Source organism: Chiloscyllium plagiosum, unplaced genomic scaffold (assembly GCF_037043375.1).
Source record: "Chiloscyllium plagiosum isolate Xiang-an unplaced genomic scaffold, Cpla_swu_hap1 HiC_scaffold_6, whole genome shotgun sequence".
NCBI classification, from domain to species: domain Eukaryota; kingdom Metazoa; phylum Chordata; class Chondrichthyes; order Orectolobiformes; family Hemiscylliidae; genus Chiloscyllium; species Chiloscyllium plagiosum.
The window spans coordinates 124,479,902-124,492,664 of NW_028270144.1; the positions used below are offsets into that span (position 1 = coordinate 124,479,902).

Sequence of the window (12,763 nt, forward strand, 5' to 3'; positions counted from 1 at the left end):
TTAGCATGTGAAAGAGTAAATCAGAAGACAGTAGGAAGAGATGTCACTAAAATGGTTGTTACTTTTAAAGAAACCAAATAAGCATTAGGCACACATTACGTAGCCAACTCAGATTAATCTTGTGCTGACCATGCATTCGTAAGCCAATGAGTTCAGAATGTCTCTGCTCAAGGGTAGTGACTAGCAAGGGTTAATCTGCAGTGATTCTTCATGGTTGGCTGCACAAGGAAGGAAGACTGAAGGAAAACTTCAGTCGACAGAACAAAATAAATAAATCAAACAAGACATGTGCACAATCAATCTGTGTTGCAAACAGCATCTTGAAATGGGTTGACTGAAAAACACGTTTTAATTAAGTACCAAAGCTTTGATACTTGTTTTGATACAATTAATAAGTCCTGCAAAACCTATGAAAACAAGTACCTGGAATGTGTCTTGTAATGAATTAGGACTCAAACTTTTAGATTGACTCGCTCAAACTCAGTCTATAACTATAACAGAGGGACTCTTGTAGTGGAATGTCCCTGCCTCTGAGCCAGCATGCCTGATCATACAATCTCATTTGGCTCATTGAGTCACACCAACTCTCCGAAGAGCATCCCAGCCAGACCCACCCCATCCTTGTAACTTTGCATTTCCGAAGGCAGATTGACCTAGCCTGCACACACGTGGGCACTATGGACAATTTAGCATGACCAATTCAGCTAACCTGCACATCTTTAGACAGTGAGAGACAGTCGGAGCACCTGGAGGAATCCCACACAGACACATGGAGAATGTGCAAACACCAACCGGACAGTCATCAGAGAATTGACTCGAACCCTGGTCCCTCGTGCTGTGTGGCAAATGCTAACCACTGAGCCACCATGCCACCCCACAAGTTTGAATCTCACCACATATCTGCAGATTGATTAAGAATACCTATAATTATTTTAGTTCTAACTAAAGTGAATCCCCAAATCCTAATTTTAATAACTATTATTAAAATCATCCTAGTTTCATTTCCTGATGAAATTTCTAACATCTTTCAATACAATAGTTCAACTAGGTACTCTGACCTCACCACACAAAACATGAATATTATACCTTGCACTCTTCAAAATACCCTAGACTCTTAACAATTAAGAACATAGAACAATAGAGCACAGGAATGAGCCCTTTGCCCATGAAGTTGTGCCAAACATGATTTCAAAATTAAACACTAATCCCTTCTGCCTGCCCTTGGTCCATAACCCTCCATTCCGTGCTTATCTAAAGTCTCTTAAATGCCCCTATCGTATCTGTCTCCAACCCTGGTAACGTATTCCAAACTCCTATCACTCTAAAAGATTTTCCCCTCAGATCTCCTTTGAACTTTCCCCCTCTCACCTTAAATGCATGCACCCTGGTTTCAGACATTTCAACACTGGGAAAAAGATTCTGATCATCAACCCTATCTATGCATCTCATAATTTTATAGACTTCTATCAAGTCTCCCCTCCAGTGAAAACACCGACTTTTTCCAGCCTCTCCTTACACAGCTCGTACCCTTCTATCCAGGCAGCATCCTGGTAAACCTCTCCTGCACCCTGTCCAAAGCACCACATCCTTCCTATAATGTGGCAACCAGAATTGAACGCAATACTCTTAAGTGTGGCCTAACCAAAGTCTTATTAAGCTGCGACAGGACATCCTGACTCTTGTACTCAATTCTCTGACCAATAAAAGGCAGACATGCCATACGCCTTCCTTACCACCCTATCTACTTGCATGGCCACTTTCAAGGAGCTATCGACATGAACCCCAAGATCTCTCTGTACATCAATGCCATTCAGGGTTCTGCCATTAACTACATACTTTTCCTTTACATTTGACCTCCCAAAGTACAACACCTCACACTTACCTGGATAAAACTCCATTTGCCATTTCTACACCTATATCTGCAACTACTCTTTATCCTGCTGTATCCTTTGACAACCCTCTGCACTATCCACAATGAGTCATTCATTGTCATAACGTAGGGAAGCAAAGCAAATATGCACACGGCAAAGCTAGCAAACAGCAATAAGACAATTTATTTCAGTGATGTCGACTGAGGGATAAATATTCATCTGCATTGAAGAGAGAACATTGCTGTTTTTTCATTCATTTGAGAGGGAGTCAGAAGCCTGGTTTAATGTTAAGAATGACACCTCCAGTACCACACTAAAACATCAAAATAGGCTAGAGGTCTCATGAATAGAGACTGAACTCTCAAACTCTGTGTCATAACTATGAAACTTCGGAGATCTGTGCCATGACAGCCAAGCCACTCATCACCCTGACTTGGAAATTTATTACCATCCTTTCAGTGTCACTATTTCAGAATCCTAGAACTCCCTCGATAATGGCATTGTCAGACTGCTTAGTCCAAATGGGCTGCAGCAGTTCAATGTGGCAGCTCACAACCTTCTCAAGGGCCAACTAGAGATAGGTAATAAATGTTGACCCAGACAGAGACATCCAAAATGAATTCCAAGAAGTTATTACAAAATAGTTAAATTGCTTTCCTTTATTGCGTACAAAACCTGCCTATCTATGTCCCCCCAAAAAGTCAACTCCTCAATCCAATCTGTGATTAATAACATAACTGAGAACAACTACCATGTTCAAGACTGCATGGCAGTAGTGCCTTTCTGCTAAATCCAGGTTGACTATGATTTTTCCCCTCAGTCAGATGTGAAGACTTGTGGTATGGGTCCAGCACATAGGAAACTTCTGCTGCAGGGCAACAATTTAATCATGCGTCAATGTCTTCTGAGGATGAGTGAAGATAACTGGGAAGAAACCCCTCTAGTGATGGAAGGATAGATGTATGGAGAAGAACAACCCTTTTGAAAACGTTTAAATATTTTTCTTCACGCATCAGCAGATTAAAAAATTGTTTTCTCCATCAAAATCCTTTGATGCCCCTTTCTAAGATAAAGGAACAAGTTACTTAGCACTCTCAGCTCATCTCTTCCAATTACTGGAATTGCTGCCACCTAAATTAAAGTGACAAAGAAAGTTTGATCCTTTAGGATTCTAATTTAAGTATTAAAACCAATCCTCTCTGAGACATTGATAAGTTTCAGCTCAGCAATCACAAAGGGATTCTACTCCACAGATGTAATTAGTCAACCTGCCTCTTGGATGAAGATCAAGACCTGGCTCTGGAGGCACACCTACTACATTTCTGATACCTTATAATAATGAGTCTACCCTGCAATAATAAATGAGCTTATAGTGGATTATATTGGCCTACTATATCTGCAAATTCCATATTAAAGGTTTATCTATTCATTCACAGGATGTGGTAGGCATCACAACATTTATTGTCCATAAGGCAGTTAACAGTCGACCACTTTGCTGTAGGCCTGGAGTCTCACGTTGGTTTGACTAGTTACAGAAAACAGATTTCCTTCCCTAATAGACATCAGTGAACCAAATGAGTTTTTCCTGACAACAATTTCATGACTATCATTAGAGTCTTAATTCCAAATTTTTACTGAATTCAAATTCCAACTTCCACCATATTTGAAGTTGGGCCCACAGAATATTAACAGGGTCTCTGCATGAATAGACTTTTAATAATACCACTAATCTATTGCCTCACATTAGCAAAAAATTCTTAAAACTTAACAATAACTAAAAGGGACCCGAGGCACTGCAGAGAAGGTTAAGTGCAGGGACAGAACATGCCTGTCCTCTTGAAAGCCAGCACTCCATTTAAGAATAATACAGACTATCTGGCACAAAAATAATGTAAACTAAATTTCAACAAGTCACTAACAACTCACAGATATCATGTATGACTGATCGGATTGAAATGCTTTACTCACTCCAGTGATTAATATTCAGAATAAAGCTTCACTGTATCATTCTAAATTAATCAAAAAACTTTGCTCTTTAAAAGCTGTTCTCATTTATATGAACTCATCCTGTCAGAAAAGTTTAATACACATGTATGTGCACATAGAGTTACTGTTTTCAGCATTGCGAGAACATTGAACTGCATCAATTTAATCAAAACAATTTCATTGGAAGGGGAGTAAGGTATGAAAACATGGAAAACAAGGAAATGGTATAGGAATACTGCAATAGTCCTTTCAATTAAAAATAATTCCATAGGATGAAGTGAAATGGATGATACCTTATACTCAAAAGATAAAACTAAAAGGAGGGAGCAGATACAAAATACAAAATGTTGTGAATGACATCCCATGTAGACTTACAAGTGGTCAGTTTTAAAAATGCAACAGGGACGGCACAATATCTGGACTTACTCAAATAATTATTTCGGGTTTTCTGTATCTCGATGTACGATCTGCTTTTGCCTAGTGTGACAATTAAGACAAAACAACAAGCAGGGGTTAAGGAAGACCACAAAGCTTTGCATTTAAAAATGGCACCTCAACAAAGTATATTTCAAATCTATAATGCACTCAACCTTTACTTTATTCAATGATTATAAAGCTAAATATCCTGATCAATACTGAAAACGGTTCTGCAACATGAACAAAGACAGCTTGTCACACATCAAACAACAGTGCACTCTGTTCCACTGGATCATATGTTGAGTCTAGCCTTGCACAATCCTTCATTTAGCTACAAAAACACCCCGTTAACTTCTTAAAACAATGCCTGCCTTTCACATGACCTTGTAAACTTGAGGAATTCTGAGATGAGAGAGGAGACAACCTTTGCCAATTCTGTTGTCACCTACCACTGGGAGGTGTATAGGGATATACACAGTATTACTTGCACTAATTTTGCATCCTAGAAGCCTTCACCTAGTGCTAATAATCCAGGAGAGAGGTGGTCACACAGAGCAAACAAAATGTCATGGCTCCATTCAGCATCTTTCACAATGGCAAGGTAGGGACGGAGAAATACTCAGGTATGCCATTGACAACCACTCTGCAACACGACTTGTTGATATACTAATGCACCAAACAATAATGATAAATATTGGGTGAAACAAGTTCGTACAAGATACAATGTGAGAAATACTCTTGACTATGTGCAAAAAGAAATCAGCCTTTCTCTCCTAGAAAACGTACACAAAAAATTATCAGGAGAAAAGTGGATAACAATTTCTAAAATGAAAGACACTATAATAAAAGCAGGAACTTGATGACCAAATCTCCAAATCAACATCCAGCTAGATCACAAAATCAAGTTTGGACTTTTTATCATCTGCATTTAGTTTAAGCATGTTGATTTATCTATTGGTTGAGACTTTTTTCGCAATCTGTAAATTTAACACATTATGGAGTTCAGCTTGTTGCTCACACGCACACACTGGCACATTCAAAACAAGACGTGGACATTTTCCATCTAGATAAATAGGGTAAAAAAGACTAAACAATCATGGCCTGATAACAAAATGGACAGAAAAGGCTCGAAATACTCATCAGGTTAGGCAGCGTCAGTGGAGACAGAACACTTCATGCATGTGTTCTGATAAAAGGTCGAACAGAAAGATAAACTCTATTCTTCACCACAGGTACTGAATAGCCTGAATACCTATTTCAGATTTCCAAAATATTTGCTTTTATATCCGACAACAGAAATTCCAGTTACTTGTGTCTTTGATTAGAAAAAGTGACTACACGCAGTTTTATTGTTAGGCTAAGTGTTAATTAAAACACAGACAAATACCTAATCTGAGGCAGGGCAGAAACAAGGAACACAAGAAATTTGTAGGAAAATGCTACACATTATTCTATTTTCAAGAAATAGTGAATGTGTGGTCTGTGAACTGAGAGAAAATGAAATCACCTATTCCCAGTCAGAAAAAGGGTTGAACTGACTGAATAAAAGATTCACTGAATAAGAAGAATTGGCTGAGAGTTACAGAAGTTGAATAATCAAATTATCTTAGTGATGTATCCCTGATTTCTGTTGGCATTTTGATGATTCCCTGCATGCAGCCATCACCAACCACAACTTATCCAATGAGAAAGAGTTGAGTAGCATAGCAGCCATTTCCTTATGCATGATTTAATTCAAACAGACACTAACAAGACTGCATTTTAAGTTATAAAAATACAACTGATGCCAACTGGAATAAACATATTGTCCTTTGCTTTCCCTTTCAATAACTCAAGGTTCATGCACACCCTATGTTCCTGCCTTGGGATTTTGTACCCAGCTTCATTTGAGAGAGAAGAGTACTAGAATGGGAAGACACACATTTAAGTACTACCACTGTATTTTTTTTGAAAATGACAAAAGATATTAAGTCTGTTGTTCATATTTCAGCTCCAATTCTTCTGAAGTTTAATGTTCCTTCCTTGCATAACTTATTAGATGCATACTCAAGCATTTGAAACTATATTCAATCCCTCACCCTGCAAATTTGAAAAAACATAAAAGATGCAAGCATTTTGAGAGTTTGTACCATGAGAGATTTGTACGGAGTCACTCGAGGAACCACTCCCACTGCTGCCCTCAGCAAAGGATTGTGCATCGTCCTTCAGACTGCCTTCTTGTCCAGATAAGCTGCTTCCCTCCGTGACCCTTGAGACCTGCTGCAGAGTTTCACTCACCAGCTGTCGAGTCTGTTCACTCACCATTGTGGCCTGGAAAGCCACAGGCTTTGGTTTAATCAGAACCTGTATTGCGAGTGAAAAGTATTCTTTGTTATTACAGTTGTCACAGACCATTAAAACTTAGCAATTAACAGGAAGATATGGAAGGTGAAGGAGGATTTTAAACTCAAGTCCTGGCTGATCACCTGTCTTCAGATACTCGAATTTAATCTTCAAACAGGGTTTCAATAGTTGGTTTACATCAGAATACATTGTGTATAATTTTATACATTGAAACACAAAGCAAACAAACTTTTACATGTCCACTCAACATTCCAAATAGTTTCCCACATTTGATTCAAGATGAAAAAGCACCATGTCTCCAATGATTTGCTTTTCCATATATGGGACAGTTCCAAAATGGGGTAAACAACCCTCCTCCAATCTCAATACCAGGCTCAGATATATTTGACCAAGATAGTAGCTTTCTCCTTGCTAATATGATCCCGACACTAAGGTTGTGTTTATTTAACCCAACTCGTTGGCATGGATAAGTTGGACTGAAGGATCTGTTTTATGACTAAGTAAAAAGTCAAGTTGTGTTTCTTCAGTGATGAACAATAGTAAATGACAATCTGGGTGTGACAAACATAGCAAAAATGCCACAGTTAAACAAAATAAAATGCTTATACATACACATATTAATACCCCGAGGAGTAAAAAGTAAATCTGTGAAAATGAGAGAGACAGAAATAGTGGTAGTGTTCAAATCAGATAAATCAAATAGAACCTAAGAAAGACCAGACTAAGAGAGCAAATTAAAGACTTCAGAAGGCATCACCCTTCAACCACCAGCATTTTCTGGTTTTTATTTCTTCAGCTTTAGAACTCACTCACCTGCGTTTTCCCTTGCTGTCCGTAGAGAATTTTGGTGGGGATGATTTTTGTGGTGGGTTGTACTGACGAACCCACCCCTTTTGGTTGAGCCACAATCATTTTAGTAATGGGTCTTGTTGCAGTGATAATTGCTGGTTTTGTCCCTGCAGGTACTGCCTGAATGGTCTTTTCACCCTAGCAGACAGATTTAAAGAGAGAAGTGGGGAAAAATATACAAGTAAATGCTCTGAGAGCTAAAGCACAATTTTTCAAGTCAAATTCAGTACACAAACAGGCACAAAAATTCTTTGCCCTTAAAAAATTAACTTGATAATTAATATAGAACAGACTCAGCTATACATTTAAAGCTTGCAAAATTATCTTGGCACTTAAATTACTTGCTTAACGCACATTCAACCCAGTCTTAGTCAAATGTAACAAAACAATTTTACAACTTCTGCTACAGTAGAACTGTGGGGGTGGGAGTTCAAAATAGAAATGGGGAGAGTGCGGGTTCAACAAGTTGCCTTGAGACATGTAGCAGCAATATGCACAGAGCATCTTGCATTCGTAGGAACATGCAGGACTTGATAAGGAGCAATAAGGAGGCAGGGGCCCTTGTCGACGATAGAAGGGGTGGAGAGAAACTTAAAAACAATTAGGAAAGCGAAGAGGGGGCATGAAGAAACACAGGTGTGTAAGATTAGGGAGAATCAGAAGATAGGCAAGAAATATATTAAGGGGAAGCAGATAACCAAGGAAAGAAGTGGGCCTATTAATGACCTAAGGGCAAACTACATGTGGAGCCAGTAGACTTTGGCAGGGTGTCACATCTGTGTTTACTCAGGAGAAGAATATTTCAGTACAGAATTTTTGGGAGGGACTGAGATGTTCTTGAGCAGATTGACATAGGGAGTGAGGAGATATTGGCAGTTTTGTAGGCTTAAAGGTCGACAAATCCCCAGGTCCAATGAGTTACATCCCAGGCTATGTTGGAGGTGAAGGAAGGATTTCAGGTCCTCTAACCCAAATTTGTGATTCATCTCTGGCCACAGGGGAGGTGCCAGAAGAATGAAGGAGAACTAATGTGGTACCACCTTCCAAGAATGGTGGTGGGATAAATCAGGGAATACGGGCCAGTAGGTCTCACAACAGATATATGGAAACTGTTGGAAAAAATTCTAAAGGAGAAAACTAATAATTTCTGCTTGGAGAAGCATGGGATAGTCAAGCAATGGCTTCATCAAAAAGTGGTCATACCTTTAAGGTTTTTGAGGTAAATCAGCTGTGTTGATGAGGGCCGTGCAATTAAAGTAGTTTATATGGATTTTAGTAAAATCTTTGACGAGGTCCCATATGGGAAACTGATAAAAAAAGGTAAAAGCACATTGGATCCAGTGCAACTTGGTAAGATGCACCCAAAATTAGCTTGGGGGCGCAGGAGACTACGAAAGGGAGGCGATGGCCGAGTGGTATTTTTGCTAGGCTATTAATCCAGACACCCAGCTAATGTTCTGGGGACCTAGTTCAAATCCTGCCAGGGCAAGGCAATAAATAAAAATCTGGAATTAAGAATCTACTGTTGACCATGAAAACTTGTTCATTATCGGAAAAACTCATCTGGTTCACTATTGCTCTTTTGGGAAGAAAACTGCCACCCTCTTCTGGTCTGGCCTACATGTGATTCCAGATCCAAAGCAATGTGACTGACTCTCAACTGCCCTCTGAAATGATCTAGTAAGCCACTCAGTTGTATCAGTCACTACATATCTCAACAAAGAAATTAAACTGGCATCAACCTAACCATCGGAAAAGACAATGGCAGAAACAGCCCTGTCAACCCTGCAACGTTCTCCTGATTTGCATATGGAGCTAGTGCCAAAACTGGGAGAGCTGTCTCACAGCTGTTAAGCAACAGCCTGAAATAGTCATATTCACAGAATTACACATTATAGAAAATGTCCCAGGCACCATCACCACCATTCCTGGATATGTCTTGTCCCATTGGCAGGACAAACGTGGCAGAGGTGATGGCACAGTGGTACACAGACAGGAAGGTGTTGCTCTGGGAGTCTCAACATTGACTAAACCGATTCCCACATTGAGAATACCCTCCAATGTGTTGAATGGCACTTCGAATAGATCTAGCATCTCAACACTGGGCATGCACAAGGTGCTGTGGGCCATCAATAGCAGCAGAATTGTAGGCAAAAGTGAGGACTGCAGATGCTGGAAACCAGAGTTTAGATTAGAATGGTGCTGGAAAAGCACAGCAGGTCAGGCAGCATCCGAGGAGCAGGAAAATCGACGTTTTGGGCAAAAGCCCTTCATCAGGATTCCTTTTCCAGCACCACTCTAACCAAAAAAAAAGCAGCAGAATTGTACTCTAGCACAACTTGCAGCCTCATATCCACCACTCAATCAATACCATCAACCCTGGTTCAATGGACAGTGCATTAGGGCATGCCAGGAGCAGCACCAGGAAATCTAAAAATGAGGTGTCATCCTGGTGAAGCTGCCAAACAGGACTATTTGCATGCCAAACAACCTAAGCAGCAAGTAACAAGACAGAGCTAAGTGATCCCACAACCAATGGATCAGATCTACACTCTGCAATTCTGCCACATCCAGTCATGATTGGCAGTAGGCAATTAAACAATTCACTGGAGGTGGTGGCTCTACAAATATTCCCATCTTCAAACGGTGGAAGAGCCCAACATATCAGTGTTGAAGCATTTGCAGCGATCTTCAACCAGAATTTCTGAGTGGATCTCAGCCTCCTCCTGGGCTTCCCAGCATCACACAAACCAATCTTCAATCAATTCAATTTACTCCACTTGATTTCAAGCAATTGTTGGAGGCACTGGATACTGCATGACTATGGGCCCTGATAACATTCCGGCAACAGTACCAAAGGCTTGAGCTCCAGAACTTACCAAGCTGCTCTAGTATAGCTACAACACTGATATCTACCCGACAACGTGGAAAATTGCCCAGGCATGTTCACAAAAAGCAGGACAAATCCAATCCAACCCAACCAATGAACTCCCCGATAGGCTACTCTTGAGCATCAGTAAAATGCATCAGTCAAATGTTGGACGGTGTCATCAAGTGCTATCCAACAGCACCTGCTCAGCAATACCCAGTTTGAGTTCGCCTGGGCCACTCTGCTCCTGTCCTCATTGCAACCTTGGTTCAAACATGGATAAAAGAGCTGAATTCCAGAGGTGAGATAAGAGTGGCAGCCCTTGACATCAAGAAGATATTCAACCAGGCATGGCATCAATGAGTCCTATCAAATCTGGAATCAATGCAGCAAGCTCTCTGCTGGTTGGAGTCATATCTGACAGAGAAGATAGCTGTTATTGTTGAGCTTCAGGTCATCTCGCATGAGTTCCTCTGGACAGCCTTCTAGGCCAAACCATCTTCCACTGCTTCATCAATGACCTTCACTCCATCATAAAGGTCAGAAGTGGGAATGTTCGCCAATGCTCAGCACCATTCATGACTCCTCAGATACTGAAGCAGTCCATGTTCAAATACAACAAGATCTGGAAATTTCTGAGCTTGGCCTTACAATGCGACAACTAACATTCATGCCACAAAAATGCCAGGCAGTGACCATCTCCCATAACAGACGATCTATCCGTTGGCCCTCTATGTTCAATAATGTTACAATCACTAAATCCCTCACTATCAACATCCCAGGGGTTACCATTGACAAGAAACTCAACTGGATTTGCCACATAAGCACAGCAGCTGTAACAGAGGCTAGAATACTGCAGGGAGTAACTCACCACCTGACTGCCCAAAGTCTTTCCATCATCATCAAGGCACAAGTCAGGAATGTGATAGAATACTCCCCACTTGCCTGAATGGGTGCAGCTTCAACAATATTCAAGAAACCCGACACCTTCCAGGACAAAACAGCCCACTTGATTGACACCACATCCACAAACGTCTCCACCACCAATACGCAGGAGCAGCAGTTTGTGCTATAACAAGATGCAGTGCAGAAATTCACCAAAGATCCTTAAACAACACCTCACAAACCCATAATCACTTCCATCTAGAAAGAGAAGGACAGCAGATACACGGGAACACCACCATCTGCAAGTTCCCCTCCAAGCCACTCACCATTCAGAAATGGAAATATATCACCATTCCTTCACTGTCACTCGGTCAAAATCTTGGAATTCTGTGCTTAATGGCAATATAGGTCAATGTGTAGCACATAGACTGCAGTTGGTCAAGAACGCAGTTCACCACCACCTCCTTAAGAGCAATAAATACTGGCTCAGCCAGCGACACCCATGTCTCACAAATAAAAGACATAGGGCAATGGAGAAGGCTGTGTGTGTCTGGAGGATGGTGTCAAGTGGCATAACACAGGGATCAGTTCTGGGTCCTTTATTCTACTTATACCTGTAAAATATACAGATGAGAAAGTGGGGGTGATAATAAGTAGGTTTGTAGATGACACAAAGATTGGCCAGGTGGTTAATAGTGAGGAAGAAGGTCTCAGTTTGCAGGGCAATATAGACAGGTTGGTCAGATGGGCAAATCTGTGACAGACAGAAATTAACCCTGTAAAAGGTTAGCTGATGCACTTGGAAGAACTAACAGGACAAGGAAGTACTCTATGAATGGCAGGATACTAGGAAGCTCAGAGAAAGGGGGGGATTGTGGGGTGCTTATCCACAAACATAAATTATCTGGATGTTAGCATAAGACGTATAGTTAGTAAGTTTGCAGATGACAACAAAATTGGAGGTGTAGTGGACAGATTACAATGGGATATTGATCAGATGAGTCAATTGGCTGAGAAGAGGCTGATGGAGTTTAATTTAGATAAATGCGAGGTGCTGCATTTTGGGAAAGCAAATCTTAGCAGGACTTATACACTTAATGGTAAGGTCCTAGGGAGTGTTGCTGAACAAAGAGATCTTGGAATACAGGTTCATCGCTCCTTGAAAGTGGAGTCGCAGGTAGATAGGATAGTGAAGGAGGCATTTGGTATGCTTTCCTTTATTGGCCAGAGAATAGAGTACAGGAGTTGGGAGGTCATGCTGCAGCTGTACAAGACATTGGTTAGGCCACTGTTGGAATATTGCATGCAATTCTGGTCTCCTTCCTATCAGAAGGATGTTGTGAAATTTGAAAGGGTTCAGAAAAGATTTACAAGGATGTTGCCAGGGTTGGAGGATTGAACTATAGGGAGAGGTAGAATAGGCTAGGGCTATTTTCCGTGGAGTGTCAGAGGCTGAGGGGTGACCTTATACAGGTTTATAAAATCATGAGGGGCATGAATACAGTAAATTTGAACCTGGGTGGGGAGTCCAGAACTAGAGAGC

General features: G+C 40.7%; 1 protein-coding gene across 7 annotated transcripts in view; it reads right to left on the reverse strand.

Moving 5' to 3' along the window:
- emsy (EMSY transcriptional repressor, BRCA2 interacting) overlaps positions 1-12,763 on the reverse strand; it is a 90,872-nt gene that overhangs the window by 39,750 nt on the left and 38,359 nt on the right. For 6 of the 7 annotated variants that reach the window (XM_087988425.1, XM_087988426.1, XM_043692459.2 and 3 more), the window contains 3 exons: positions 7,431-7,604; positions 6,404-6,617; positions 4,284-4,334 (listed from right to left, as the gene is read on the reverse strand). In XM_087988425.1, the coding sequence (XP_087844551.1) occupies positions 4,284-4,334; positions 6,404-6,617; positions 7,431-7,604 (439 nt within the window). The remainder of the gene's footprint in view (positions 1-4,283; positions 4,335-6,403; positions 6,618-7,430; positions 7,605-12,763) is intronic. The other variant, XM_087988423.1, reaches the window with a different exon arrangement.